Below are 27,371 nucleotides of genomic sequence, written 5' to 3'. Positions count from 1 at the left end.
TTGTCGCGATAGTTGTGACGATGTTGAAAGAACAGGAAATGGTGGTTTGAAAAGTCAAGCCGTTTCTAGCCCCGGTCTGCAGCTCAACCTAGCAGAGCATAGCATAGCATTTCTAAAAGTGGGTGGTAGATTGGGTGCGGTGCGGTATTACGCAGTGACGCTGCCTCTGGCTCTGCCAAGTAAACTACAGCACCTCCTACGCAATGCAGGCTAACAACAGCATGATCAAATCTCACCCCAAAATTCTCTTGAGGGACCAATCGAGTCCCTGAACGACCACCCGGCCACTGCGGCTGTGGCTTGACGTGTTCCGGCCTTTCCAGCGGGTTTCCACCATCTCTCCTGGGTTTGGGAGTGTTAAATTGCGTCAAGGGAGCGGGCAACGGACTCTTAGAAGCCGCCGAGTAACCTACCAATTCCATTGAACCTATACCTATATCCGAGCTCCCTCTTTTGCTTGGGCTTCGCAGACTCAACAGCAAATGCCCATTGCTATTGATGACTGGGAAATTGAGAGCTGCCCCAGACGCAGGGGCTTATTAGTTGTGGGACAAACCCCCGTCTCTTGGGATCCATTTTATAGATCTGTTGAGATTCGTCCCATGTCGGTAATTTTGAGCAGCAAGAAGCCCTAACAAAGACGATAATCGCGTGGTAGAAACGCCAAGCATGACAGCTAATTGTTGTGAAGAACAAGCCCGTAATATCCGCGAGTAAACCTCCACTAAAGCTACTAACTCGTGTCGCTCTCTATCTTATATGCGTGTCTCAGTCTGTAACTTCTTTACAAGCATATAGCCCAATGCCGCAGAAGCATATTTTCATGTATGCCGGGTATTTCATCAGGGTCCAAGGGACTGGTGAATCTCTCCACAAGCCGTCAGAGCTGGGAGCTTGACGAGGTCAATGACGCACTTGGCTCTTCACATGCTCAAAAATCGACTCCGCAACACTGCGCCTCACTTGTCCAGACCGTGGCTGCACCAAACTGCAGCCACAATTTCTGTTTGCATATCCCCCACGTGACCTCGCGACGCGTTTCTAAATCCTTTCTACCCCGGTACACGAAACCGTGATCAAGGACAATACCGTTCGAGATGCGCCAACAATAACAAGCTTTGTATTTTTGTTCAATGGATCTCTCCTCTGACATGAAAACAGCCATCAAAGATGGATCTCGACGACGAGTTCTCCGATGACGGTTTCGACGACATCCCTGCCAATGCCCTCCAGGAACTCGAGGATAATGCAATACAACTCACGCAAGCCCAAGCCCAATCGAAGCCATTGACACAGCGCCCACGGATCGAATCCCCAGAAATCGTCTGGATAGAAGACGATGACCTCGATACGACCGAAGTGACGAATGATGCCGGTGTTCCTATTGGGAGGCCAGTTGTAGATGGCAACCTCCAACAAAACCAGTCATCTCAAAGCTACTACTTGGACTCTCGACGCTCAGTTCCGCCCCCGAATCCGCGATGGAACCCTGTTGTCGACCCTTCCAAGCGGCGGCCCATGGGCCAGGCCCCTCAACAGCCTTACAATGCTGGACCACCTCACCAGCCCATGTACACCTCTCAGCAGTTTCAGACCCAGAGCTCCAACTTCGTTCATGCTCAACCAAGTCAATTCGCTCGGCCTGCTGCACCGCAAAACAGACCAGGAACCTCTCAACAGTCACAGAACCAACCTGGCGATATCTTGTCAGCACTACAGCAGCGAGTTCGAGCCCTCGAGGATCAACTCAAAGCAGCTTTGGGAGAAGCCTCGATTGTCCGATCAAATTTTGTGAAATCGAATGAAGAGCACGCTGCAGAGGTTGCTCGTCTGAACAAGATCAATGCCGAACAATTGGCGAAACAGGAAAGGATTACTGAGGCAGCTGTTGCCGCTGAACAAAACGCCAATACCGAACTTCAATTTCTACAGCGTGATATGAGAGAGGTCAGTGATCGAGTTCGCCGCAAGGAACCTGCTGTTGGAGCTTCGGCAGGAGTAACGACGCCCAAGAAAGCAAACAAGTCATGGGTTGCGGATGGCTTCGATGAGATGGATATTGTTGTAAGTCCAAGTAAGGGCCAAGGACGCAGCAGGAATCCTGGCTCAGTGGCCTTACACGTCGGCGAGAGAACACCGAGCAAAGGAAAAAGGAAACGGCCGACTGTTGACAGTCCTATCATGGCATTGGAAACTCACACCGACAGCTTCGCCAGTAGTACTGGGAAGCCAGAGGCTCCAGTACACCAACCGCCGCTTGTGGTAGCGCCACCACCGGCCGTCCTCTTTGAGGTTTGTCTGATCCGTCCCGGCTGGTTGGCACTATGCTCATCGTATCTAGTTTCTACCACTTGTGCTCGATCATGGAGCCCCTCGCCCAACACTGGACATCTTGTCTCGCTTTTCCTTCAAAGATGACAAAGATACCTCGCTTTCAGCCATCATATTTCAAAAAATACCTCTGATGGGAAGTCCCGATCGACCGATGCAGCTACTTGTGGACTTTGCAAATCTTATGGTCAACATGTGGAATCGTTGCCATGAGGAGCAGCTCTGGGAGCCCATCAAGTATTTGCTCTCAATCATCTCTTTCATCTTCTCACTCCACGCATCAGAAGTCGTTCCCTTCGTTTTACCGAATCTGACACCTCCCGCGCAAGCCACAATCTGCACTTTGGCTGAATGGCAGCACCGCATACGTGAAGGTGAACGACGGCTGAAGAATGATGACTTTCAGTCAATGAAGGAGCATATCAAGATCGTTGATATTTTGTCAGTCTTGTATACAAGCGCTTTAGCTTGTTCCACTGCAATGGATGTGACAGAAGATGAAATCAAGCCCAAGTCGACAGTCTTTTGGAGATGCATAAAACCTGACATGGTCTACAAACTTCTGAGCCCAAAGCAAGAGCTTTCCGATATCTTGGGCATGCTTGAGCTCCTGACAACCTCTGCGCTTCCAGACTCAATAGGTCCGATTACAGACGACGAAGATACTCATGTCGCTAGTCATGTCATCAACCATGTTACAAACAAGCTTACGGACTACCACCCATCAGTAACTACTCGCCATGAGAAATCTACGTTATGCTTGGCTGCTTTGCGAACGCTCATCGCTTTTTCACGCCATCCTTTTGGCGCTAAAGAGCTTGCGTCTCACAGTCTAGCTCTCCCTCGCCTCGTGGCCTGCCTCAGTATGTCTATAGACGAGCTGTACGACCAACCTATTCCTTTCAACATCTTACCACAAACATCCGAGACCAAGGATATACGGCAGGGATCGACTACGACGTCGTACTCGGCCGGCTTATATCGGATCATCTCACAATGCGTCTTTTTGATACATGCTTTAGTGACAGGTCCCGATACCGCTAATCTCGCAGACATTAGCGAGAAGCTTTCAATGGCTCATGGGGGAAGCCAAAGGTATCTTCTCGCTTTAGGAAGACTTGCTTTTGCCGAAGAAGATTTAGTGATGGAGGCCGGGATCGATGGAGAGACAGTTGAGGCAGCCCATGAGTTGCTCGAACTGGAGGTGACGCCGGATGAGGGCGAGGTAGTGAATGAAGCATTTGGGGGCTAAACTTGGTGGGATCTTCATTCCCGGCGTTTTGATGGATGATGGACTTGATCTTGGCATTGTGATTACACATCGAGACAGTTATGTGCAGTTGCCTGGCGTTGAGGGTAGATATTAGACGAGATACCACAAGGCAGTCACACTTCGGACGGTGTTGAAAATTGCTATACGACTTTTGACTAGACAGAATTTGATGTTGAATGACCACGACTACTACTTCTATTTTGTACAAATCGCAGTGACGCCGGAAGTTCTTCAGTATGCCTCCAGATACCTCCAGATCCTCATTCTCGCGAGTTCGGCTCTAACCATTGTAAGAGACGTGGACGTGGTCCCTAGAGTTCTGTTAGCTTATTTGCCCTCACTGTTGATGCAATAGTTACCTACCAATGGTTCTGAGTCAGGTCGCCGCGATCTTCCATGGTTCGCCAGTTCTCCCAGTTCTTCTCAGTCTTATCGACAGAGGTAGTCCAGATCTTCTGTCCCCAAATGACATACTTGAGGTTGAGAGTGTTGCGGTTCCTCATGCACCACTCGGCGATTTCTTTTCCAGAGAGGGTAGCAGACTATGTCCCATCAGTATTCAATGTTTTGGTCTAGAATATGATCGGAAACGGGCACTTACACCGCCGGCATCAGAACACATGAAGTCAGTTGCAAGACCGCAGCAATGGTCAGAAGATCCAGGACAAGAGCAGTCTCTCTTACATCCGATTTCCCTGATCCTACCAGGAAACTGATTCACCACCGCCTTGGCAGCGTTGACAGAAACCTGCTTGCAAGCACCAACAGCTGGGATCGTGGGTGCAGAATATCCCCCGAAGCCTGTGGCAGCAGAAGAGCAGCATTTCATCTGCGCAGGTCCAGGACACTGGTTGCTAGCAGAGGTGCCAGCGCAATCAGAGCTCCAGCGGCAGTTTCCTGAAGAACAGGTTGGCTTGGAGCAGCATTTGATGTTAGCAGCGTCGGCAGGGCATGCACCAGAGATGGCGGTGCCGCCGGCAGAGGTGCAGGACGCTTCGGTGATGCATACACCTGCTCGACCGCTGGGCCCGTAACAGGGCTCGTTGGTAGCGCAGAGGGAATGGGAGGATAGGAGGAGGGTGAAGAAGATGGATAGAGTTGGGGAGTGCATTTTGATGGTTCTAGGGGCTGGAGTAGAATTGGGTGTTTGGTTGAAGATACTGGGTGATGGAAGGCCTTGGGTTCTCTAACCTGAGGCTATCTTATATAGTTTTCACATACCTCCAGTGTCCTAGTGGTATGGCCTAATTCGTCATTCGTCCCACGCGCTGCCTTGGGAGTAGACTTAAGTTTCGAGTTGATCATGATCGTGTAACACCTGGGCAAGTTCAGTCTATCATGCCACTCTCCCATTTCGGCAGACCGAAGCATCATTTCGGGAAAGTGTTTCATCGAAAGTGTTTTTGAGTTGCCTCTCTTTTCAGCTCCGCATGCATATTTCTTGTGAGTGCGGCATACGAACTCGAAATCTGCCGGTGATCTTCTTCAGCTCTTCTTGATTAGACTTCAAAGGGGGGCACGTCACCCCGGCGATCGTGGGGATAGCCGTTGATGATCATCCTTGGCGTCTTCGGTCCGTCGCGGCTTCAGGCGTCCGTTGTACGGGTTGGAAAGCACATGAGTCAAATCTTGGGTGTATAGGTTTTGTTGAAACACATATCGCCTCTGTATTGAGTTAACTCTCTGGAGATGAATCCCAGAACAATCCGTGAAGTCTTCTGGCTCTTAACGGCGAACCAGGCCATGAATGTATTCCGTCTCTATCTATCCGTAAATTCGCGGAATCGAGAACGATCCCTGCATGATGTGACTTCCAGAATTATTGAACAGGAATGCTTGTCGACCATGCGTCGGTGGCTTGTTTTACCTTAACAACGGCGCACAAGAAAGACGGAGGTTTGACCGGCTTAAGCTTAGATATAAACGTGAGTATGGGCTGAGGAAACAATTGGATGGGAGATAGGCGAGAGTCCGGCCAAGAAATACTGATTGGCCAGAGTGCACGACGATCTCTGCGAAACAGCGTCTTCCCACCTTCCTAGAAAGTGAAGATGTTTCAGACAAAAAAGTGTCAATGACGTCGTGTCGCTGAAACATCTAGCGGAGACTCCGCAATTTCCCTTTCTCGTAACTCGTATTGTTACTTCTGGGTTTTGATATTGCCTGATTCTCTAGATCCTCCACTACAATAGTCATTGGAGCATGAAGTTCTCCATGAAACATCAGATCGTCTGCACCTTCAACACGAACAGTTCAGGTGCCGAGCCGGAGCGTCCTGTGCACACCTACCAAGCAACGATGATCCCGCTTTCTTAATAGCAGCAACCGTGTTCATCTAGACTCGGCGTCGGCGTAACAGATTTCCCAATTTGCAAGAATTTCGCCAGGAGATTCTTAATGTTCGGCATTTGCACTTGATGGACAGATAAAGCAAGCAGACATCAAAGTCCTTGGAGGACCTGACTACAGTGTGAACTAAGAAACTTGGGGCAAGTCCTTTGCCTTCCTTCGTGTATGCAACAAATCTAAGGTCATCAACTCTCGCTCAATTTTACGCCAAAACTACATCACATTTTGATCCTTCTTTTCTTCACTTTCACCACCTTCAGAACCTGCAAGACCCTCGCCAGTCTCCATAGAATCAGTTCTTTGAGGCTCCTCGCCGTCCAAAAGAACATTGGGAGCGTACGGCAGCTTGCCTTCCTCGCGTCGGTCGGGAGGAATAATGGCGTTGTACCAGCGAGGCACGAGGACTCCCAGGCCAATCAATACCAAGCAGATATGGGCAAGACCGAAGCCAAGGATGTGCAGAGGGTCGTCACGGAGCTCGTAGAAAGCGGGATAGGCGAAGCCATAGATGATGGCAAGCACAGGCGCGGAGATGAAGCGCAAGAGGATGGGCCAGAAGGCGGGAATACTCCAATTCTTTCCGGTTGCGACAATCACGTTGAGATCTCGTCGGAGTTGTTGGCCCTATTGCGTTCAGTTAGTAACTAGAAACAACAAACTGGGTGAAAGTACTTACAGAGTAAAATGCCATGTACCAGAAGCGTGTCATGAAGACATTGTCGAAGAGCTTTGACATGGCAGAGCTTCTGCCGATAAACCGGCGAACAAAACCCTTGTCCTCAGTGAAGGTCAAAGCAGGCGGAAGTTCATCAGGAGTCTTGCCAATTGCACAAGATACAATCGAGCAGACGATGAAGATACCGAAGCCGACTCCAGCACCCGCTTCGGCTTGGACAGCGTGGGCAACAGCAACCCCAAGAACCATACCACCAAAGTATCCAAAGTTCCAGATGAAAAAGGCGGGATTTCCGACCTGTCCTGCAACATCTCTCCAACGGTAGAAAGTCGTGGAGAATGCACATTCGCCGAACACAACGAACACCAGAGCAACATCATTGATCCAACGGTCAACTCCAGTGAGAAGAGCATAGCCGAACTGGGTACAGAATGGGAGTGAAATAAGGAATGAGATAATCACAAGCCCTGTGACCACCCACTCGCGACGAATTTTGGGTTTGGTGTCCATGACAAGCGTTACCACAGCATCAACCATTGCGAATGCAGAGCTGTATCCCAGGACTACCAAGGTGAAGAAGAGTGCAAACGCCCAGAACGATGACCCAGGAAGCTGAGTGATAGCCGTGGGGAGCGTCAAGAACCCGATGGTAAAGGCACCAATGCGTTCGCCAGGAACAGGCATCATATCCAGGTATCCAACGACTCCGAACGCAGCAAACGCGGCGAATCCCTCAAAGAGTACATTGCTGCCAACAATGAGACACGAGTCCATGACAGCATTGGCATGCTTCTGATTATAAGAGGCATAAGAACTGAAATAGCCAAAACCGACACCAGTTGAGAAGAAGACCTGACCAGCTGCAGTCTGCCAGATGTCACCAGATCCCAGTTTCTCGCCGTTCCACTCGCCAAAATACAGCTTTACGCCACGACCAGCGTTTGGAAGAGAAACGGACCGGCCGACAAGGATAATGGTCAAGACAACAGGTAAACCCATTGTGAAGTAGACAACACGACCTGTCTGGCCAATACCACGGAAAATGGAGATCCAGACGAGGAACCAAACGAACGCAGTCCATCCAACAGTCTCTCCAATGAGGGCGGTACCAGGATATTTGACGTAGTCTATGACACCGCTAGACGTTTTATTACCAGGAATCGCATCGACGTTCTGTACCACGTCTTGGTAGTAGTATTCTTCGGCGCGTCCCTCCCAGGGAAGTGGACTCTGGAACGAGTTCCGGAAGTAGATCATGATCCAGGACAGATTGACGACGAAGTACGGACTGACCATAAAGCCGATGTATAGAAGACTGAAGCCGAGACCTTTGAGACGGTGGTTGATGTTGTTAAAAGCGACGACGGACCCTCCACGGTACGCCTGACCAATACTGACTTCGAGAATCAAGGCCGGGATGGCGATCAGGAAAACACACATGAGATATGGAATGAACCATTGAAGACCATTGTTGTTATACACCTGTGAAGGGTACCGAATTAGGTTTCCCATACCGGCGCAACCTCCCATGGCCGCAAGCAAGAAGGAAGCTCTCGAATTCCATTGATCACGGCCATCTTCAGATGTTGATGGTGGAGGTGAGAGCTTTTGGCCGATCTTTTTGAGAATTGGCGGGATCGCCATGATGGAGTTGATACGCTCGAGGGCGAAGTGGAGAGGAACTTATTCGGCTGAGTCGTCTGAGTATCAAGTTCCCGTATTCATGGGGTGAGAGTTCCACAAGGAGGTGAACTTTTCACATAAGAAAACTCAGAGACCCTGATTCCACAAAATCTCAAGAAACCCGAGACACTGAGACAGTTTATTTAACAGACACAGGATCCACGCGCGGACGAGCCGTCTTTTATTGCAGATACTACATCCATAAAATCAGGGACGAGCCAAGAGTCTCCATTTTTACAAGGACTATCGGAGGATCGCCTCAGTTCCCTCCAGGATGGGGAGCTGTTGGATTTGCTACTTGCTGCCGGGGACAAGATCGACTTGGCCGACTCCGTTGAAATGCTTGGCTTCGTATGACAAGAAACGAGTCTGCGAACAAGACTCCGCTGCCAAGATACCCAGAGACTTGGCGTGTTGGGGCCCCGGCTGTGGGAGGATGATGCTGACCTATGTCTCTGCTGCAAGATGATAGCCAACAGCTAAGTATTACACCATCTTGGTCTTTCCAAGGGCTTGTTGTTTTGCTATTGAGCGCTGACATATTGCTAGAGTTGAGTGTTGCTGAGAGCCACAATTAGATGAGGTTAAAATTAAGCATAACGCAAACTTGACTTTCAACGCTTATTTCCGGGTTTGCCTTGAGTATTTGCGCCATATACAAGGGTCCCAGTGCCTCGTGCCTTGGCATCGGAGGGTAAGACGGCACCAACCACTTTTCTCTTGGCCAAACGCACGCAAGGAAAGGGTGAAAAAAAAAAGCTTCAGCTGGAGGCTCATGCCAAGGTGATAGATGTACTGTACAGCATGTCACATGGTTTTACGGCAACCCCGTGCCCAAGCACGTCACTTGTGGTAATATTGAATAGAAAGGATCGAGAGACGTGGGGGAGAGGCTTGATGATAACGGTTCAAACGGTCTGAAAAGTCCTGAGGAATTTCTTTGGGCTTGATGGCACCGGATCAAAGCTGGGTCCCTTCTCGGGGAATTAACTGGTTTTACGTAGGCAATAACTTGCACCCATGGCTCGACGACTTCCACTTTGACCGTCACGTATCATCAACACTATTCTTCCCTTGCATTTACCAGCAGTAAAATTAAATGTAAAAATGAGTCTAAAATAGTTGAGCTCGTCAGAACAAGCCCATATTGCGTAAACTCTGGCCCGCGTCGAGAGACATCAATAACTGTCTAAGCCATTCAGCCCATCTCATATTCTCTTACAATTTGCCTGCCTATTTGGGCCTTCATGGCGTTCAATCAGCAGGATCTGACTGGTCAATCGAACCACAAATATATCCCCAAGGGAAATATTACAACGCCAAGCCGACCGCCCGGTCTTGCTAGTCCATGACGTCTTTTGCTAGGGCCCGCGATCCAGAACCAGGCACCGACATTCCTTGAGCGGCGAGTGGATCGAGGGAAGTCAGAGTCCTGATTTAAGAGGTTGCAATGCTAGTCGAGGATTACTACGCCGTGGGGGAACCGGGAGATGAGCAGTGATTTCCATAATGTAGGGTTCGGTGGCTCCGGACTGTCGGCGCTGTTGCGACTCTATAATCCTTGTGGTCGAGGGTCCGAAATAGTCTCAACATGTAATGCTCTTGTGATTCTAGACTTGGAGTGACTATCGTGGGGACTGCGACGGGGAGTTGCAGATACCTGGTCTTGGTCAAGGCGCCTTGACTGGAGAAACTATCGATGGAGTCAGATGATATGATCAACTCCCCGGATTATCGAACTATTTGAATCCATCAGATGGATCTTCTTGGTCTTGGCCCAACGCCACAGTTGCTCCAGCAAGTGGATATCAATATCATCACCACATGATGCGGCTGTCGGCAATGACTCTAGCAGTAGAAGGCAAAGCACGCAATATTCATGGTAAATGATAATGCATAAGCAGTTGTTCTTTGATTAGATCCCTTATCATGTGAACTTCCATGCTTTCGACGTTTTAAATATTGCTACACAGCAGTAGTCTCGGCATAGAAACTGAGTGTCCCTGTCTCCAGCAAGTTGAAGATCATGGGTGCTCTTCGGTTATCTGTACTTTTGTACGATGAAGTCCTTGGACGAGCCTTTCCACCAAGTTCAAATAGACTTAAAACATACCAGGGAAGTAAGTCGTAGCAAATTTGGTGGTACTGACATATGACCAGGCTTGATCAAATTAACCATATAAATGGATCAAGCAGTCTCAGGAGTTCTCTCAGGTTTTCGACCATAGACCGTACGACTTTCAACATGTTAGCGGTGCTGAAGTCGTCAGTGAACTGGCATCAAACTCACACATTAAAATAGGGCAGCGCTCTTGGCTCCCTGAGTGCCTTTCGCATCTGGCTGACCAGAACCGTAACCTCCTCTTTCGACCAACCCAGGATCTCTCCAACTGGGAAGATGGCGAAAGCGTCGACGGAGTAGTCAATAAAAGCTCCATTATAGAGACCAATCTGTTTCAGCTTCTTGTCTTGAGGCCAACCTCCAACTGGCAGCTTCCACGATTTGGAAAATAAATCTGTAAATCCTGCTTCTCGCATATACTCCTCTTGACGACCATCCCGCGCAATCTCCCAAGTTCGACCAGTTTTACGGCCGCGTTCAAAGAATAGTTTGCAACATTTCTTGAAAATATGGCTTTCGTCCTTCTCGATCTTGGGGTTCTCGCTGTGTGTTTCGATGTCGATCTCAACACTTTCGACCCAGCCTCCTGACCGTACGTGGGTAAATGCTTGACGGTATAACTTTTTCCAGTCGTCTATCGCACCGTACAGATATCGGATATTTAACGTCAAATAGAGGCATTTTATAGTGGTGTCTTCAAAATTAAGGTTATTGCATGCTCCAACTCCTCAGCAAACGAGGTTCCTCACAGTATATCCTGCCCCTCTTGATAATCATCGTCAGTAGGCGCCGTGGATATGGTCAGGTAACTTGCTTGGCAGTTTTGTTACGGAATAAGTTTAACAGACCAATATTCTGTTTTTTTCGACTGTTGGAAGGGCCGGCCGTTGATGTGTCTATATTCGAGGATGCTTGATGTGATGGACGCTGCCGAATCTCGAAGACTGTCGGTGGTACCGTCAGAATTGCGTGGTACTCTGCAACACCAGTAATAGCTACCTCCCACTGCTGATACTGGAATTATCATCCATCATGCTACCAACAACTTGGGGATCCTATCAAGTTAAAGAATGTGTCAGTGATATGCCCCATGGAATCTAGGTCTTTCCAAGGACGGACAATCTTATAATTGAAAGGATCAACAGACGTATTCTATAGGTGCTAGATCGGCTTGTGACGGAGACTTTTGCCTCTGCTCATCGTTCTCAACCGTGCTAACGTCGACGATTCGAAGCCCACTGTGTGTGAGTTGTTCAAAATTCTAAATCAGTTTGACTTTGAGTTTCTTTAAGTTTCAAGCTTGCGATTGGGTGTGAGGTATAGTGAAAGACTAGGGAAGAGAAGAATGTGTATCGAAACATTGGAGACTATCAAGAGCCATCAAGGCCTTTTCTCTTCTCTCATCTGCCACGTCAATTCGTCCGTGAACAATGCACAAAACCTCCAAATTGTGGACGTACTTTACTTCGCCTCGAGTTATTCTCCATTCGCACGACATGCATCTTGGTTTTGGCTTTCCCCAACGGCTCATGATCGTCAAAATCCCTGCTCTCTACTATTCCCGGACGCTCCTTTGTTCACTCTTCACTACCCGGGACTTTGGCTCATAGCTTTGTAAAAGTCGCTTCAGGTATAGATCCTTTTAATTCTTATCGCCATACAGGATCTATTTCTGCCATTCGTACACTATGCAACTGCAGTCATGCCTTATTTCTGTTATTGATGAATCTGTACCTCGACCTATTTTCACTTCTGACATCGCCGTCGCAAGAGCAGGGATGCAGTTGAATGGGCCAGAATACGCAGGTGTCCAAAAACTGATATGTGAGACTTCGCTATGAGGTAACTGCATGATAAATGAGGGGTTGTTGTTCTTCCTTGATTATTAGCCCACATGTAATGCATCTTCAAAAGCTTCATGGGCCGTTGTATAGTATCATGATAGCATCAACATGGATCACGGAGACTGAGCACCGAGTATATAGTCAAAGAGGAACCCAAAGTTTTACCCAAGAACTACCCATATGTATTTGTTTTTGTGTGGCATCGTTACGCTAATGCTGGCTCTAATGATAATCTCAATTTGTGCTATAAAAACTCCTGCAATGGTATCTCCTCCACGGCATCAACAACACTCCCAAACTATGCATCACGACCTCCTCAAAACACTAGTTCATCCCTTTTCGTCTTTCTAATGCTCTAGAGCTCTTGCGCCCGGCTCGACTCGCCAGCAATGCTTTCTTCGTACTCTGTCAAACGCAATGCCTCTTCCACGTCATTTACGAAATGTCTCTCGCCAGCCATTTCCACAATGCCACTGCTTAACATCAATCGCCATACAGGGTGATCTTTGCGAACTGGGCACCGAGAAAAGTACACCCGCACTCCTCGATCGTGGTAGTTACGTACGATCTCAGTCAGAACCTGCGTACCAGATCCATCCATGGAAGTTACACCGTGGATATCAAAGATGACGTTTCGGTTCATGTCGGTACTGCGAAGGCGAGGCAGAGCAGGATGCGCTTTCGATGTACCATAGAGCTCCAGCCGACGAAGTCGGGACTTGAGCTCTCCTGTATTGGCGAAAGTCAAAGGCTCCGGAATCTTGACGATGAGACAACCCTCGACAAATTCAAGACTCGCCTTGTCACCTTCAGCATTCTCAAATCGATTTGTCCCCGGAATTCGGCCCAGGATCTGGATGCGTGGTCGCGTGCTATGCTTGATAACCATGAGCATCGACAGTCCTACACCGAATGCCATACCAAGTGTGAGAGAGTAGAACATGGTTGCAAGGAAGATAACAGCCATGAGACCCAGCTCAGTCCAGCCACGGATCTTCAAGAAGAAGCTGATGTCATGGGGAGCCTCTTCTATCAACGAGTAGGCGACGACAGAGATCATTGCTGACAGGACAGGTTTCTAGGTGACATTAGCTCATGTGATACAAATAGTTTTCATAGGTACTCACTGGCAGGTAGTAAAAGTAGGGGAGAAGGAAGAAGATGGATAGCAGAGAGATGATGCTCAGAAACATGGAACTGGCGGGACTCTTGCCTCCGGTGCTCTTATTCACCTTGCTTCGTCCATATCCGCCAAAAGCTGGTAGGCTCATGAAACATCCACCAACCATATTGGCGATACCGAGCGCAATCATTTCTCTGTTGGCACTCAACTGAATACCCTGGATAGTCTCACTTGAGCCCAGACTCTTTGCAGCTACCGAGGATTCGAAAAATCCAAGAAGTGCAATGAGGAAGGATGTGGCCATGGCACTTCGAATGTGCGGCATATGCTCGAGCTTGAAGGGCCATTGGAAGGCAAGTAGCTGGCCGTTGGCGGCCTTGACTGTGCCTAGGATCTCAACTCCCTGGTTTTCCCAATCGAGGCGCCAGCAAAGAATTGCAGATACAACAACGACCACGAAACGATCCGGGATATAGGCAACGCCAGGATATCGAGGCTGAAGACGATTCTTGAGTTCACTAAAAACACAGTCAGAATCACATCAGAAATGAAGCCACAAAGCGCTACTTACCGGCAGATCATGATGACCAGAAAGCTAATTCCGGCGATGGCAAACGTCAAACCATGTGCTTCGTGAATGTTGTTAATTATGAACCTAATCTTCTCAACGGGACTGCCGTGGCTTACGCCAGCATCGTCAGCCAGTTCAGCGAGTCCTAACTCAGGAATTAACTGGTCAACGGCAATGACGAAACCGATCGCGCTGATGAAACCACGGAGAAAAGGCCTACTGAGAACGCTGTCCATGAAACCCAATCGCGCAAGGCCAGCGATGAGAACCATGGCACCCGCCATACCAGCGACAATTCCACAGATTTGCGCATGCAACAAGTCATTGTCTTCGTCTTCTCCAGAACCAACATTCTGCTTGACAACAGTTCCCACAAGAAGTGAGCCGGCAGCTTCAGGGCCAACTACCATCTGTGGGCAGGATCCCAGAAGGGCGTAGATGAAGGGATTGAAGACGAAGGCGTAGAGACCGTGAATCGGAGGGACGTGGGCGAGATTCGCAGCGAGGGAGAGGGCCATCGGCAAGTAAAAGGAAGCCATGGTAATGGCCGCAACAAGATCGCCACGAAGATATGAAACCTTGTACTGTCGCATCCAGTTCAAGCAGGGGACGTAGTACGCAATATACCTAATAGAAGTTAGCATATCATTTAACGGCCGTAGGGACTGGGGCGCTTGCATGAATGCTGTATCCTCGAAACCAGCTTGTTCAGCCAGCATACTGCTATGGCCCATTGTCTTTGTTCGCATTCTCTTCTTCAACCATTTCTTCCAGTCTTCATGACCCACGATTGTCGTAATTGCATTGTCTAGCACAGGAATGTGCGTGCCTGAGCCTGCAGTCTCGCTACCATCCTCGTCGGTGCTCCTCATAGTCAAGGTTGGGCTCATAGGTCGTGGACTGAAAGTGCCATGGCTGCAGACACCAGGATGGGCAGGGTGAACGCTTCCTCGGCGTGGGTTTGAACGCAGGTTGTTCCCATCGATTAGAGGCGTTGTTTCGTTCGCGAAGATCTCGTTTATTGAGGCTCCCGGAGGATGTCCTGGCGAATCTGGAGGCGATGCGACCGGGACGCTCGTGGGAGTCGCAGAACCTTCTGCGGTCGGGCTTTCGCTCTCGTTTCGATCATGAGCACTCAGAGCTTGACGGAGAGCACTGGGCTGAGTAGGACGGTGGTCTGTCCCGGAGTTGGTACGACTGTGGGAGGGTCGTTTGGCCATGATTGTGGAGTTCGATCGAGTCGCAGTTTGAGTTTAATGGAGATTGAATTTGGAACTGAAGTCTAGGGAACTGCATATATCCAGCAAAGTATTCAATAAGCTCTGCCCAAGCTTGGCTCGAGAGAAATTCCTGTTTCTGGCGCAGAGCCAAGTCGACAAAGGCCGACGGATGAAAGCCGACTAGAAAAACGACGAAGAGGACGCGACTGACGATGAAGACCAATGCATGGAATCTATATAGTCAACGATCACGCAAAATCGATTTGCGGTGAAAGACAAAAATTTGAGGAACAAAAGAGAAAAGGTCAAAAGTTCATGGCTCGCTAAGACTGAAAGATGAGGAGTACGAGTACCTAGTGCAAGTCCAAGGGTTCCATTCCCGTGTATCGGCCAGGTCCCTTGACTGTCTGTGTGCAATCATCAGCATTTTCCCATCCCAGTCGCCCTCCAATCTCAGATCTAGCAAAAGCTTCTCCGCCAATCAGACGCAACCGTTGGCAAATGCCACCCACGCAAGCCCAACTTTTGGCTGCGTTTTGAGGCTGTTCGGTGACATCAGAGCGCTAGCCCCAGGTGACTTCTAGCGGGGTTTCCCACCGCCCTCTCGGGGAATGTGAGCGAATGGCTGATCTCGTGTTTTTCAGCGATCCCTGTTGCTTCAACGTTTATGGTGGTGAAGCTGATGCCGGGAACCCGACTTCGGCCGTAAAGTAATTCTCGAAGGATAATATCTACAAAAAAGAAGTCAATCAATACATGGTACATAGATGCTCGGAGCTTACTTCTGGGGTTATCATTACTAAGATTTACAACAAAACGGTCACGAGCTGCAAAACCACAGGGTACAAGATTACCACCAAAGTTCATGATATTACGCTATCAATTCCCTTGGCTGATACACTTTGATGAGACAACAACCCGTTCCGGATTCGTTTTACTAGTTAACTTGACAACGAAATCTAATTAAAGACAAGATTTTATGCTTTCCAATTTGCCAATATCGCTCGAAATCATAAATACATCCCCAACTGACTCGCTTATATCGAGATCTGGTGGTGTTACATAATTAGAATATCTCAGACATGCACTGTCTGTCTTAGACCTGCTCGTTGACAAACAGACCGGCCATGCCCTGGCCTGTACCAATGCACATGCTGGTCAACAGCATCTTCTTCTTTCGCCGCCTGCACTCAGAAAGGCCTGTAACAATCTGTCGAGCACCTGTAGCCCCCAGTGGGTGACCAAGAGCGATAGCTCCACCACGAGGGTTGAGCTTGTCTGATGTCAGACCAAGCTTGTCTTGACAATAAACGGCCATAGAAGCAAAGGCCTCGTTGATCTCAACGACGTCGATATCGTCAAGCGAGATGTTGTGCTGAGCGAGAAGCTTCGGGATGGCAATGCTGGGACCAATGCCCATGATGCGAGGGGCAAGGCCAGCGACGGTAGAACCAACGTACTTGGCCATGATAGGCTGGCCCAGCTTGAGGGCTGTAGATCGCTTCATCAACAACACGGCGGCAGCTGCAAGAATGTTAGCGAGAGGCGCCCCAAATCGAATAGAATAAACTTACCTCCGTCAGTAAGCTGGCTGGCGTTGCCACCAGTTGTAGCTCCACCCCATTGAGGGAAAGCAGATCGAATCTTGCCGAGGCTCTCAGCGGTAGTGCCTGGTCGGATACCCTCGTCCTGGGTAAGAGTAACCTCCTTCTCCTGACCATCGGGGCCCTTGACCTTGGTGGTGATGGGTACGATCTCATCGGCGAACAAACCAGCCTTTTGCGCCGCCTCAGCCTTTTGGAAACTCTCAGCCGCGTACTTGTCCATCACATCGCGGGTGACGCCAAAGTCCTTGCTGACATTCTCGCTGGTCCAACCCATGGGCTGCATGCAATCCACGGACTCCTGGCTTTGTGACGTAACAGCCTCGTCGAAAGGCTTCTCGAGCGCATCGCCTCCAATGGTCATTTGTTCAGCACCCATAGCGATACCGATCTCGATGGAGCCATTAAGAATGGAGTGGGCGATATCGGCGGTGGCCTTCAGACCGGAAGAGCAGAATCGGTTGACGGAAGAAGCACCGGCGGTGTTGGGGAAGCCAGCGGCGAGAGCAGAGGCGCGAACCTTGTAGGCAGCCTTGGCATCGGAGACCTATTGATCATCAATTAGGAGAGTTCGATTTGGCTCATGGGATTGCGACATACGTTTCCAAGGCAGATGTCCTCAACAAGGGCAGGGTCGAGGTTTGATCGTTCCCGAACCTCCTTGAGCAGAGCATATACCATGTATTCGAGAGAAGTATCCTTGAAACCACCCTTCTTGGCCTTTGTGAGAGGGGTTCGGGCAGCGAGGGTGATAACAATGTCATCGGGGTTCTTCGCTTGACTATCATGGTATTGTTAGTTTCAGTAACAATGATTTGTTCGGGCGATCGCCACTCACATGCTGTTGAGCGCCGACCCAGGGGCCAGGTGCTTGATGATGGAACCAATACGTTCAGCGGCCATTGCGTATATTCTGTGCTGTGAATCGACAAAACTTGTGTGTCAGGTTGGATAATGAAGTTGAGGCGACAGCGCAGTTGGCTTTAAAATAGGAGAAAAAGATGCCGAGGCGAAGTCCATCATGGGAGGGGTCTGGGGTAAACATTGACGGAAGCTGCAGCGGTACTTGCGACGGCGCATCCAAATGTGTGGGGTTAAGCCGAGGTAGCGCTTCGAGACTGACCACTTCCCGAGGTTTCGGTGTATTACATAAGGCAGATTGATGACATAATGTCAGGGGCCTCGGCGAGAAGCGATGGAATTCCACTAACACACCAACAGCCGTGTCAGAAAAAGCCGTCCTTAGCTATCTCGGCATGGCAAATACCTCATGAAAAGATCCCGGACTTCGATTATTGCTTATTAGTCATGATGTCAGTATCTAATTGTCCCTAACTCTGCGCGTTATACGCTCTGTACACAATGTCGCTTCGACTGGACAGCATCTTCTGCTTTGAGAAGTCATGCTACCAAATTCACCGTCAAAAAGGACTGGAATGCAAAGAAAAACTCAACATGCAGTTGGCTCAACGGATGATTCTCACTTTCCATGGCGTTTTTCTTCTAGTTCATGCTTTACGAACTTTTCAACTCTCTTCGTTATGTGTCATTCTCTGACATTCTTGAGGAAGACTGAGCACAGGCTAAAACAGTGAAGAGCAAGCGCCCATGATGTGAAGCATGGGGTTGGCATCTCAACGCCAGCCCATTCTTAGATGAAAATGGGTCCACCAACCTGGTCCAGTCTCCATTATATCGATTCTGACGGGTATTTAACCCACGAGAACGTGGCGTAGTGCCGCGCTTGTTCCTGGATCATCACGATGATCCAATAAGGGCGCTGGATTCTATAGAGCGTGTCTCGGAAGTCCCTAGTTTCTGAACGTCTGGGCCCTGGCTTGACAGACTATCTTCCAGATGCGGCCATGTAAACCAACCAGTAGATCGGATAGCTTCATACTATATCCATTTTCGGCGACTTTCCAGAAGCCACCGCTTACAAGCTGTCCAGGTTATTTGATGGATGAAGAACAGTTATGGAACGTAATGTTTGCTGGATGTTTCCTCATAACTCGAGGCCGCGCCTCTTCTCGTTCTCCTCCTTATGACTGCGATCTCTGTTGTCCTTTGTTGACTCGTCACTCCCTTTTATTGACAATCTTCCTGATAATCTGCTGAAGCTGAACATTCATACTTTCTTTTCATACTTACCTGTGCCAATTTGTGTTTAACTTAACCGCCACTGGGACAGAACATCAGGCAACGCCAGTGGACCGTTAGAAGCTGAGAAGAACAGTCCCAACTTTTCCATTCGAGACACCCAGCCTTTGGAACCTGGCTTGTTACCTCTCCTTTCTCTTGAATCAACCACAGCTATTACTCAAAACATACTTTACGATCAAACAAGAGCATGGCTTTGTCAAAGCATCTCCTGGCTCTCATGCTAGCCGGTCTCTCGTACGCCACCCGCGATCATAAGAGAGGGCTTTGCTTCGTTCCCAACACCGAGAAACCTCAGGACGACAAAATTTGGGTCCAGAACGGCAGCGATATCACCTGGTACTACAACTATGGAGACAAGCCCTCTGCTGTATATAAGGATGTTCCTCAAGAACAGTTCGAGTTCGTACCTATGATGTGGGGTGTAGGACCCGACTCAAGCGATACGACATTCCTGCAAAATGTCAAGAGCCTCATGGAAGATGGGGTCAACATCACGCATGTCTTGGGATTCAATGAACCCGATGCTGGCAACGATGTGGGGGGAAGCAATCTCGACCCAAAGGTCGCTGCCGAGGCTTGGGTCGCGAACTTTGAGCCGCTGGGTGAGATGGGTGTAAAATTGGGTCTTCCTGCTTGTACAGGTGGATGGGGTAGCATGCCATGGCTCAAGCAGTTCTTGGGCAATTGCTCCGCGATCAAGAGTCAAAATGGGCCTAAAAGAAACTGCACATGGGACTATCTGCCTGTGCATTGGTACGACAACTTTGAAGGCCTTGCCTCTCACATTGGTGAACGTCTTGCCGAGTATGTCTCTCCTGTTTACAACACATACTCAAGCTAACAGATTATTGATAGGTGGCCCAACTCTACTATATGGGTGACAGAATACGCCTACGCGCACCAAGACCCTCAACCGACAGAACAATTCTTCAAGCAGACTCTTAAATGGTTCGACGAGTCAGCCTTCATTGGGAGATACACCTATTTCGGCGCCTTTCGCTCAGATGTATCCAATGTTGGCCCTAACGCCGCCTTCCTGTCAAATAGTGGTGGTCTGACAACCATCGGTGCTCAATACTTGGGACTCAACACGACTGGTGAGAACAATGCTTCGCATACGAAAGTGAGTTTACCCAGCGTGGGTCTGTTGGCTGTGGTGCTGGCTGTTGTGGTTAAAACAATTATGTAGAGGATAGATTAATGAATAAAAGACACTGAAAGATTTCCAAGACATCACACAGGACAAAAAAGGTTCAGTGACAATGTAATTCATTTGCACCAGCATTCTGTGGCTGGGCAGCGGGATATCTATACCCTCTATCAGGGCGGAATAATGCAACTAAAAGCAGAAGTGATATCAATGTAACATGCAATATTAAGATTCGTCATGATCCTTCCCATCTGTCCAAAATATTCTTCAGTTCATGAGACCACATATTCGAAAACTACCCTCACCCCTTTTTAAATGTTTTTATCATCAGAGATGCAAATCATAAAATTAGGCCTCGGTGGCTGCAAGGCCTTGAGGCACAATGTGTCGATCGGTAGGTCCACGAGAGGTGCTTCGCTTTCCGAGAGACTCGCCAGTGTCCTTTCGAGAGAAAGATGCCCAGGTCTTGAAGCTGGACAGAGACATAGTTCGAGCAAGGCGACCACCGTCTTCACCACCCTGGCCCCAAACACCACGTCGGACAGGAGCGTCCTCAAGAAGGTGGAAGTGTCGCTTGGTCATCTTCCAGAGCTCAATGCCAGCAACGAACACAACAGTGAAGCCAACGGCCAGAGCCCACTCCCAAGTGATGCCAGTGTGCTTGAAGAACTTGTGGTTAAGGACGGGAATGTAGACAACAGGGAAGACGGAGAGACCGCCAATGATAACGGACCAGAAGAGGAAGCGGTTGGAGTAGATGTCCTTGAACACGGGGAACTTGCTGTCGTCGTCGGGGTTAAGGCGGAAGACGGAGCGGCGCAGACTCTTGAACTCCCAGGCAGAGATGAGGATCAGCCATGTCAGCTCAGCAAAAGTAGCAGCGCGAGCCTTGAACACGGGAATACACTCCTCGGAGTATCGCTGATTGCACTCGAAGCCAAGGTTGCCGCCGTTGGCACCATAGACGATGATGACGAAAGTGCACATTGTGCAAGCACCCATGATAATACCGTAGACAATCATGTCGATGATGATCTGGTTGGTGAAAACACCGCGCTTCTTATCCTGAGGAGGCTTGCGCATGATGTCCTGAGCACCCTGCTCGCGACCGAGTCCGAAGGCAGGGAATGAAGAGGTAGCCATGTTGATCCAGATAATTTGAAGAGGCGAGACAGGGAACACGGAAAAGCCACTGTCGTCGACGAAAGCAAGACCGCAAACCAAGAGGATAACCTCACCAACGTTGGAAGTTAGGAGATGGAGGACGAACTTCTGGATGTTGTCGAACATGCGACGACCCTCGCGGATAGCAGCGACAATGGAGTTGAACTTATCATCGGTAAGTACGATCTTGGAGGCAGACTTGGCAACATCAGATCCGGAACCCATAGCAATACCAACATCGGCACGAGACAGAGAAGGGGCATCGTTGACACCATCACCAGTCATAGCCATGAAGGCACCACGACGACGGAGAGCGTCGATCATGCGGGTCTTGGTGTCAGGAGCGCAACGGGCAATAACTAGAGGAAGTTCCTCGAGAGCATCAATCTCCTCGTCGGTCATTCTGTCGAAATCGGTCGCCTTCTGAACAATGGACTTGGCGACGTGATCAGGTAGAATACTAAGGTTCTTGGGAATGATACCGACTTCCTTGGCAATGGCCTTAGCAGTCTCAGGGTGATCACCAGTAAGCATATGAACTCGGATACCAGCGTTGGAACACTCGGCGATAGAGGGCTTAGTTTCGCGGCGAGGAGGATCGTAGATACCAGCAAGACCAAGTAGAATAAGACCCTGCTCGACCTCAGTTCGAAGCTTCTCATCCTCAGCGGGAGAAGAGGCCTGCTTGGCGGTGAAACGACCATCCCAAGGACGGTAGGCGATAGCCAGAACACGTTGGCCCTGGGAAGCGAGACTGTTCATCTGCTCGAGGACACTCTCCTTGAGCTCATCGGTAATGGGCTGCTGATCAGGTCCAGTGCCAACGTAGTCGCAGAGATCCAAGACACGCTCGACAGCACCCTTGGTGAAGACCATTGAGTTGGCAGTGTCGATAATGGAACCCTTGGCACCCTCTGGGGCATCGTAGATGACGGACATTCGCTTGATAGAGCTGTCGAAGGGGAATTCGGCGATTTGCTTCCAGCCTTCACCCTCAAGAGTCTTCTTTCCAGAGTTGAAGCGGTGGGTGAAGACCTGAAGGGCAATTTCGGTAGGCTCACCAGTAACCTGCCACTTCTCCTCTTCATCATCGTATCGAACAGTAGCCAAGTTGCAAAGAGCGGAAGAAAGCAAGAAAGCCTGAAGTTCATCAGTCATCTCGCACTCAACCTCGGGCTCAGGCTTCTTGGGCTGGGCGTTGTTCTGGTTAAGCTTCTCATCGGGGACATCGAACTTGAGGACAGCGGCACTGCGCTCGCGATCGTAGTCACGAGGGGCCTCCTTCTCCTCGGGCTCATCGTTTTGCTTGGAGTAGGTAACTCGACCCTTGGTGGGATCGTTGGGGCTCTGAGAGTCGCGAACAGTGTAGATATGAGAAGAGGGGATCCAGGCCTTGCGAACAATCATAGCTCCTTCGGTGAGGGTACCAGTCTTGTCAGAGCAAATGTTGGTAACACCTCCAAGAGCTTCGAGGGCGGAAAGATCACGGACAACGACATTGGCCTTTCGCATGACAGTAACAGCAACGACCATGGTAATAGTCAAGACAGCCACCAGGGACTCGGGGATAATGGCGATACCAAGAGATGTCGCATAAATAATGACCTCGTTCTTCATGTCGAACTTGTTGACGGCAAACACGACGATAGCGAGAATGATAGCACAACCAAAGAGGACGTAAGCAAGAGCGGAGAGCTTTCGCTGGAGCGGTGTTCCTTCGGTGAGACCCAAGAACTTGCCGATAACATCCCAAGTTCGCTTGGAAGCACCAACAAAGGGCTGCCGCTTTCCGTACTTCTTGTAGTTCATAGATCGGCCAGCTTTGCGAGTCTTCTTGGAAGTAGAGGCAGCAATCTTACCGACCTCGGTGGACATACCAGTAGCAGTAACAATACCACGACCACGGCCCTTTCGGACGACGGTGGTGGCATAAGCCATGTTGACACGGTCACCAATACCGATCTCATCCTCGGACTCGACAGGCTTCTCGGTTCCGGGAGCGGTGATATTGTTATCAGTAATCTTCTCGACGGGGATTGATTCGCCAGTAAGTTGACCTTCCTCGCAAGCAAGGTTCATGGCTTCAAAGAGACGGAGGTCGGCGGGGACGGTGTCGCCCATCTTGAGAAGGACGATGTCACCGGGAACGACTTCGGGGCTGCGCAATTGATTAGTTTCGAGTAAAGTTTTGGTTCTGCGTGGTGAATACTTACTTGGAAATAACTTGAGTCTTTCCATCGCGAAGAACCATGGCACTAGGAGAGGAGAGAGCTCGGAGAGCATCCATGCGCTTCTCCGCGCGGTACTCTTGCCAGAAACCAATGGTGACGTTTAGGACGATAACAAAGACAAGCACACCACCTTCGATGTAATCTTTGATACCGAAACTGAGAGCCATGGCAAATGCCAGTACCTGTGGCGGGTTAGTTTGGCAAATTGAGTTTGAAGGGGAATGCCACTTACAATGATCATGGCATTGAGCAGCTGCTTGGTCAAAATACTGTACCATGGTACTGTACCGCCCACGTCGAGCTCATTCTTGGGATATCTTTGCTGAGCTTCAGCCACTTGTTGGCTGGTAAGGCCCTTGTCGATGCTGGTGTCGAGAGCTTGCGCCGTCTCCTCAATTGTGAGGAGGAACGGGTGCTTGGGGTACTCGGCCGCCATGGTCGATGGAATGAAGATTGGCGACCAGGATTTGTATGAAAAGGCGCGAGAAGAGAGCTTAAACTGTTGTTTGTGTGCCCTATGCTCTGGGTATAAGTGACGGTCGTTATGGTTGGCGCTGTATACAAGAGTCGATTGACTACTTGAACTTCATCGACGAATAAAAGAGTGATGATTAAGGAATTAGATTCAAGGCATGAATGGGTAAATGTTATCTGTACGATTAGAGAACAATCGACGTATGTGATTGATAACTTTGGAGTTTATGGGAAATAGACCTTGGCGGGGTGCGGGGGACGAAGTCATATATAGTTGAGGGAGGGAGAAATCTCAAGAAACAATAGTACCGTCATAATTAGAAAAAGGCCCATGAGAGCAACGCAATTGCTCATGTTATCGCGGACCTGAGTCGTTGCCAGGCTCGGGATTTCTTGGCGTTGGTCCCATCCCGAACCCGAACCTGAGCAGCTTTACATCCGCCACCGGACTTGGAGAGTTCGCTATTTTCCCCACACACTCCCCCCATAAACCCCTGTAGACAGGTGTTGAGCCTCCCCTCGGCCTGCAAATGCAGTGCTACTTTCTTAGTGAATTTAGCCTACCTTAGTTGTGGTGTGTTCCTATAAATCAGGTGCCGTATCGTTGACGGCCGTCCCCAGAACGGAGAGGAAACGAAACGGACGGCCCCGTGACGTCAATTCCAGTGATGGACCGTATTTTACGCTCCAACTGCCGTGCTACCATCGATAGAGGTCTTTCTATACTCAGTCTTCAGTCTATGTAACTGTGTAAGCTTGGATGCAGCACCAGGACCTGGAAGCATGTCGCAAATTTCTTCTCAATCTCTCGGTGCTTTTCTTCCAGGTTCTATCATCTCCAGACCCCAGTCGCGTTACCATCCCAAAACCCCAAATAAAAACACAGGCCGGTAAAATGATAAAGTAGCGTATCGTATCGTGAGACTGTTTGGTGGTGTGTGTAGTGGGGATCCTGGCGTCTTGGCAGCTTGGCGTGTTGCGCAAACGTGCAATGGGTGCAAAGACGGAGGATAGACTGCGCGACAAGAGAAATCTTGCTGCTCTTGTTACAATTGAGAGGTGAGGTCATTGGTGTGCATTGCAGACTTGGATTGTCGCATGGTCGCGGCGGTCATGGATCCTCTCGCTTCTCACGAGGTCAGCGTCTAGAGCGGCGTCTGTCAAATTTACAGCACTTCTCCAACAAGCATTTTCGGACATTCCCCTGGTCTTTTGATCATCATGGACCGGTTGTTTCAACGGGCATCCATCGTCATGGTTAAGCTAACCGTTGACACATGGCCTCGATTGCAATGCGAGCATGGTCATAGCTCTCTGTTAGAGCCATGGCAGCATACCAAACATGACCAATGCAACACTGTTATTAACGAGATGCCCATCTCTTGTCTCAAACTCCAGTCGTGCCCACTGAACCATGGATGCTATGTTTTGCAGCTCTCTTACTCGTTCTGAAAGCTCATTCGGCATTCCACCACCATCCGAGAGTATCAACCGGTACTCGACCATGCCATGCCATCTTAGCCAAGACGAGAGAGCCAAGGAAAAAGCACAAGCTAGTGATTGCTCGACAAACCACCATCTCGCCGAAGGCAAGAATGTCTGTATCAAGGTTCAGCTGGTTCATCACATCTTGGCGCCTAGGGTTAGCGGTCGTCGTGATAACCTCAAAGGGCCAACTCCATCTTGGCGGCTCTTGGCGCTTGACCAATGACGCGTATCCAATCAATCCTCGGACCTTCAAGTCAAGATACGCCGAACTATCGAGCTCTGCACCCCCACATATCTTCTGACAATCCAACAAAAGCGATGTTCTGATCGATTCTGCGTTTAGGTATCTCTGCATCTTCCGTGGGGGATTTTGCATCTGGCATGGAGGGTAACAAGAAAGAAAAACAGCATGAAATGAGAGCCCTTGGCAGAGACACTCGTTTCTGGAACAAGTTAAGAGGCTGGCTTGGCTGTAGACTTTGGACTCTGTCCATTGGCCTGTTGGATCGCCACACCCTGTCGGCTCCTCCTCTAGGACTAACTAACCTTGCGCTTATGTTGCTTAAGGTTCTGGGCACTTGCGCTAAGCTTATCGGCTACTCAAAATCAATCATATCACCTGATCCACACTCTCTGGGCCCATTGTCCAATAGTGACAGCACTTCTTGTCTTGGCAGGCCGTGTGTTCAGTTCATGTTACGTCGAGAAACAGAAAGAATGCTTGCCAAAAAGTCGCCTATTTTTTCTTTCTTCTCTTGGATCGGGTTTGTTCGTATTATGATTAGTGGTAAGACATGCCGCACTGATAAAGCAGAGTTTGCACCCCCGATCTTTGCTGCCATCATTTCGATGTGAATTATTTCTTTATTCTCTTTCTTCGAAAAGGCTTGATTGACTTCCCGATGGGCTCATATCTCCTGTCAACTATAAAAAGTTCCTCATTTCTTCACGTTTGATGCCCATGTGCCTTCACACTTTCCCGGCCTCTCCGGAGCCCCAGTTTTCTCCGCCTCGGCCTGCGCCTCCGTACCCACCTCCGCTCCCTTGATGCCAAGACAAAAGTCGTACGAGTCACGTGCTCCGCCGCGGTGATCCACCTTCCGCTCCGTTGAGGCTTGGCACAGCCGAAGTGGCGGCTTCGGGCCTCAGCACTCGGCATGCGCGGTCCAAACGCCGAGCGACCAACGAGGAGCATCTTGATGGCCGATCTGTCCTGCACATCTCCGGTTGTGTGACTTATCGGTGAGCATAAGCAGCAAATTTAACCATTAGGCATTCTTTGAGGCATTGCGTGAAATGCAGCCGTGCTGACCAGGACCATTTCAACGCAAGCGGTGATACTGAAGCGTCATCTCTAAGCGTTTAGTGCTGAGATCAAGGTTGCCTTGGTTTGGAGTATTAATGACCAAAATTTCCACTATGGTTGCTTTTTGAGCTACAAAGACACAATAAGTGATACCAAGGATACAGGGTATCGAGCCTACTCCTATTAAAACCCCCGGTTGGTTCACCGGAGCAGGGGAATCACTGCTGAAATGTCTGATCTCTTGCAACTAATCTCTCGTTAGTGGGAAAAGAAACAATATGAGACTGGTAGGGATCAATTGGTTTGTTGAGGACCTCATTTTGCTTTTGCGCATGGCTTACACTTTGTGACCCCAGACCCCGCGTTTTCCCCGGGCAACCCCCATTCGTGATGTTTTTGTACTCTGTGCATATATGGAAAAAACGGCTGCTCATCGCTTTGTGCAGTAGTCTGTGAGACAGTGACCAGAACTAGATAAATGCAGGCCTTCGTATCCTGTGTCCGAGCGAGTTACATTTATAACGGCGGCTAAGGCGACTCTAATCCGCGACCGCTTGAGATCGGCAGCTAGCAATGATCAATTTGCTTCTTTTCTCAAC

The 27,371-nt window shown here is 49.5% G+C and overlaps 8 protein-coding genes across 8 annotated transcripts; 2 read left to right on the top strand and 6 right to left on the bottom strand.

Annotated features, from left to right (window-relative positions):
* The first annotated feature begins 1,029 nt into the window (after positions 1-1,029).
* FOBCDRAFT_264118 (uncharacterized protein) lies at positions 1,030-3,791 on the top strand. Its single transcript, XM_031190043.3, has 2 exons — positions 1,030-2,292; positions 2,342-3,791. The coding sequence occupies exons 1-2, from the start codon at positions 1,171-1,173 to the stop codon at positions 3,581-3,583; spliced, it is 2,364 nt and encodes a 787-aa protein (XP_031034028.2). The 5' UTR covers positions 1,030-1,170; the 3' UTR covers positions 3,584-3,791.
* FOBCDRAFT_264117 (uncharacterized protein) lies at positions 3,792-4,715 on the bottom strand (the record flags this gene model as incomplete). The annotated part of the gene is made up of 3 exons (XM_031190042.3): positions 3,792-3,915; positions 3,968-4,146; positions 4,206-4,715. 3 exons carry the CDS (start codon positions 4,713-4,715, stop codon positions 3,885-3,887), a joined length of 720 nt encoding a protein of 239 aa, XP_031034027.1. The 3' UTR covers positions 3,792-3,884.
* A 1,135-nt stretch (positions 4,716-5,850) lies between these two features.
* On the bottom strand, positions 5,851-8,273 carry FOBCDRAFT_322923 (uncharacterized protein; the record flags this gene model as incomplete). The annotated part of the gene is made up of 2 exons (XM_031190041.3): positions 5,851-6,577; positions 6,630-8,273. 2 exons carry the CDS (start codon positions 8,271-8,273, stop codon positions 6,167-6,169), a joined length of 2,055 nt encoding a protein of 684 aa, XP_031034026.2. The 3' UTR covers positions 5,851-6,166.
* Positions 8,274-10,277: 2,004 nt separating this feature from the next.
* Positions 10,278-11,936, bottom strand: FOBCDRAFT_243527 (uncharacterized protein; the record flags this gene model as incomplete). The annotated part of the gene is made up of 6 exons (XM_059610545.1): positions 10,278-10,391; positions 10,426-10,473; positions 10,605-11,068; positions 11,283-11,448; positions 11,582-11,695; positions 11,895-11,936. 6 exons carry the CDS (start codon positions 11,934-11,936, stop codon positions 10,278-10,280), a joined length of 948 nt encoding a protein of 315 aa, XP_059465812.1.
* A 501-nt stretch (positions 11,937-12,437) lies between these two features.
* On the bottom strand, positions 12,438-15,657 carry FOBCDRAFT_189605 (sulfate transporter family-domain-containing protein). The gene is made up of 4 exons (XM_059608678.1): positions 14,651-15,657; positions 13,973-14,599; positions 13,406-13,919; positions 12,438-13,356 (listed from the first exon to the last, which is right to left on the bottom strand). The coding sequence occupies exons 1-4, from the start codon at positions 15,190-15,192 to the stop codon at positions 12,634-12,636; spliced, it is 2,406 nt and encodes an 801-aa protein (XP_059465811.1). The 5' UTR covers positions 15,193-15,657; the 3' UTR covers positions 12,438-12,633.
* A 248-nt stretch (positions 15,658-15,905) lies between these two features.
* On the bottom strand, positions 15,906-17,862 carry FOBCDRAFT_189601 (Thiolase, N-terminal domain-containing protein). Its single transcript, XM_031190038.3, has 4 exons — positions 17,635-17,862; positions 17,397-17,577; positions 16,767-17,343; positions 15,906-16,716 (listed from the first exon to the last, which is right to left on the bottom strand). The coding sequence occupies exons 1-4, from the start codon at positions 17,697-17,699 to the stop codon at positions 16,289-16,291; spliced, it is 1,251 nt and encodes a 416-aa protein (XP_031034023.2). The 5' UTR covers positions 17,700-17,862; the 3' UTR covers positions 15,906-16,288.
* Positions 17,863-18,978: 1,116 nt separating this feature from the next.
* FOBCDRAFT_264113 (uncharacterized protein) lies at positions 18,979-20,183 on the top strand. Its single transcript, XM_031190037.3, has 2 exons — positions 18,979-19,763; positions 19,815-20,183. The coding sequence occupies exons 1-2, from the start codon at positions 19,147-19,149 to the stop codon at positions 20,146-20,148; spliced, it is 951 nt and encodes a 316-aa protein (XP_031034022.2). The 5' UTR covers positions 18,979-19,146; the 3' UTR covers positions 20,149-20,183.
* Positions 20,184-20,283: 100 nt separating this feature from the next.
* Positions 20,284-24,187, bottom strand: FOBCDRAFT_168062 (uncharacterized protein). Its single transcript, XM_031190036.3, has 3 exons — positions 23,737-24,187; positions 23,487-23,686; positions 20,284-23,431 (listed from the first exon to the last, which is right to left on the bottom strand). Exons 1-3 carry the CDS (start codon positions 23,938-23,940, stop codon positions 20,458-20,460), a joined length of 3,378 nt encoding a protein of 1,125 aa, XP_031034021.2. The 5' UTR covers positions 23,941-24,187; the 3' UTR covers positions 20,284-20,457.
* Between the last annotated feature and the right edge of the window lie 3,184 nt (positions 24,188-27,371).

Source organism: Fusarium oxysporum, chromosome IX (assembly GCF_013085055.1).
Source record: "Fusarium oxysporum Fo47 chromosome IX, complete sequence".
In the NCBI taxonomy this organism is placed as follows: domain Eukaryota; kingdom Fungi; phylum Ascomycota; class Sordariomycetes; order Hypocreales; family Nectriaceae; genus Fusarium; species Fusarium oxysporum.
This window is presented reverse-complemented; position numbering and strand designations above follow the sequence as displayed.

Coding starts and splice junctions, on each gene's coding strand:
- FOBCDRAFT_264118 (XM_031190043.3), top strand. CDS start 1,171: ATGGATCTCGACGACGAGTTCTCCGATGACGGTTTCGACGACATCCCT. Junction 2,293..2,341: donor CACCGGCCGTCCTCTTTGAG/GTTTGTCTGATC, acceptor CATCGTATCTAG/TTTCTACCACTTGTGCTCGA.
- FOBCDRAFT_189605 (XM_059608678.1), bottom strand. CDS start 15,192: ATGGCCAAACGACCCTCCCACAGTCGTACCAACTCCGGGACAGACCAC. Junction 14,600..14,650: donor TTCGAGGATACAGCATTCAT/GCAAGCGCCCCA, acceptor AACTTCTATTAG/GTATATTGCGTACTACGTCC. Junction 13,920..13,972: donor CTGGTCATCATGATCTGCCG/GTAAGTAGCGCT, acceptor CTGTGTTTTTAG/TGAACTCAAGAATCGTCTTC.
- FOBCDRAFT_189601 (XM_031190038.3), bottom strand. CDS start 17,699: ATGGCCGCTGAACGTATTGGTTCCATCATCAAGCACCTGGCCCCTGGG. Junction 17,578..17,634: donor GGGTCGGCGCTCAACAGCAT/GTGAGTGGCGAT, acceptor ATACCATGATAG/TCAAGCGAAGAACCCCGATG. Junction 17,344..17,396: donor AGGACATCTGCCTTGGAAAC/GTATGTCGCAAT, acceptor GATGATCAATAG/GTCTCCGATGCCAAGGCTGC.
- FOBCDRAFT_264113 (XM_031190037.3), top strand. CDS start 19,147: ATGGCTTTGTCAAAGCATCTCCTGGCTCTCATGCTAGCCGGTCTCTCG. Junction 19,764..19,814: donor ATTGGTGAACGTCTTGCCGA/GTATGTCTCTCC, acceptor GATTATTGATAG/GTGGCCCAACTCTACTATAT.
- FOBCDRAFT_168062 (XM_031190036.3), bottom strand. CDS start 23,940: ATGGCGGCCGAGTACCCCAAGCACCCGTTCCTCCTCACAATTGAGGAG. Junction 23,687..23,736: donor TGCTCAATGCCATGATCATT/GTAAGTGGCATT, acceptor AACCCGCCACAG/GTACTGGCATTTGCCATGGC. Junction 23,432..23,486: donor AAGACTCAAGTTATTTCCAA/GTAAGTATTCAC, acceptor TCAATTGCGCAG/CCCCGAAGTCGTTCCCGGTG.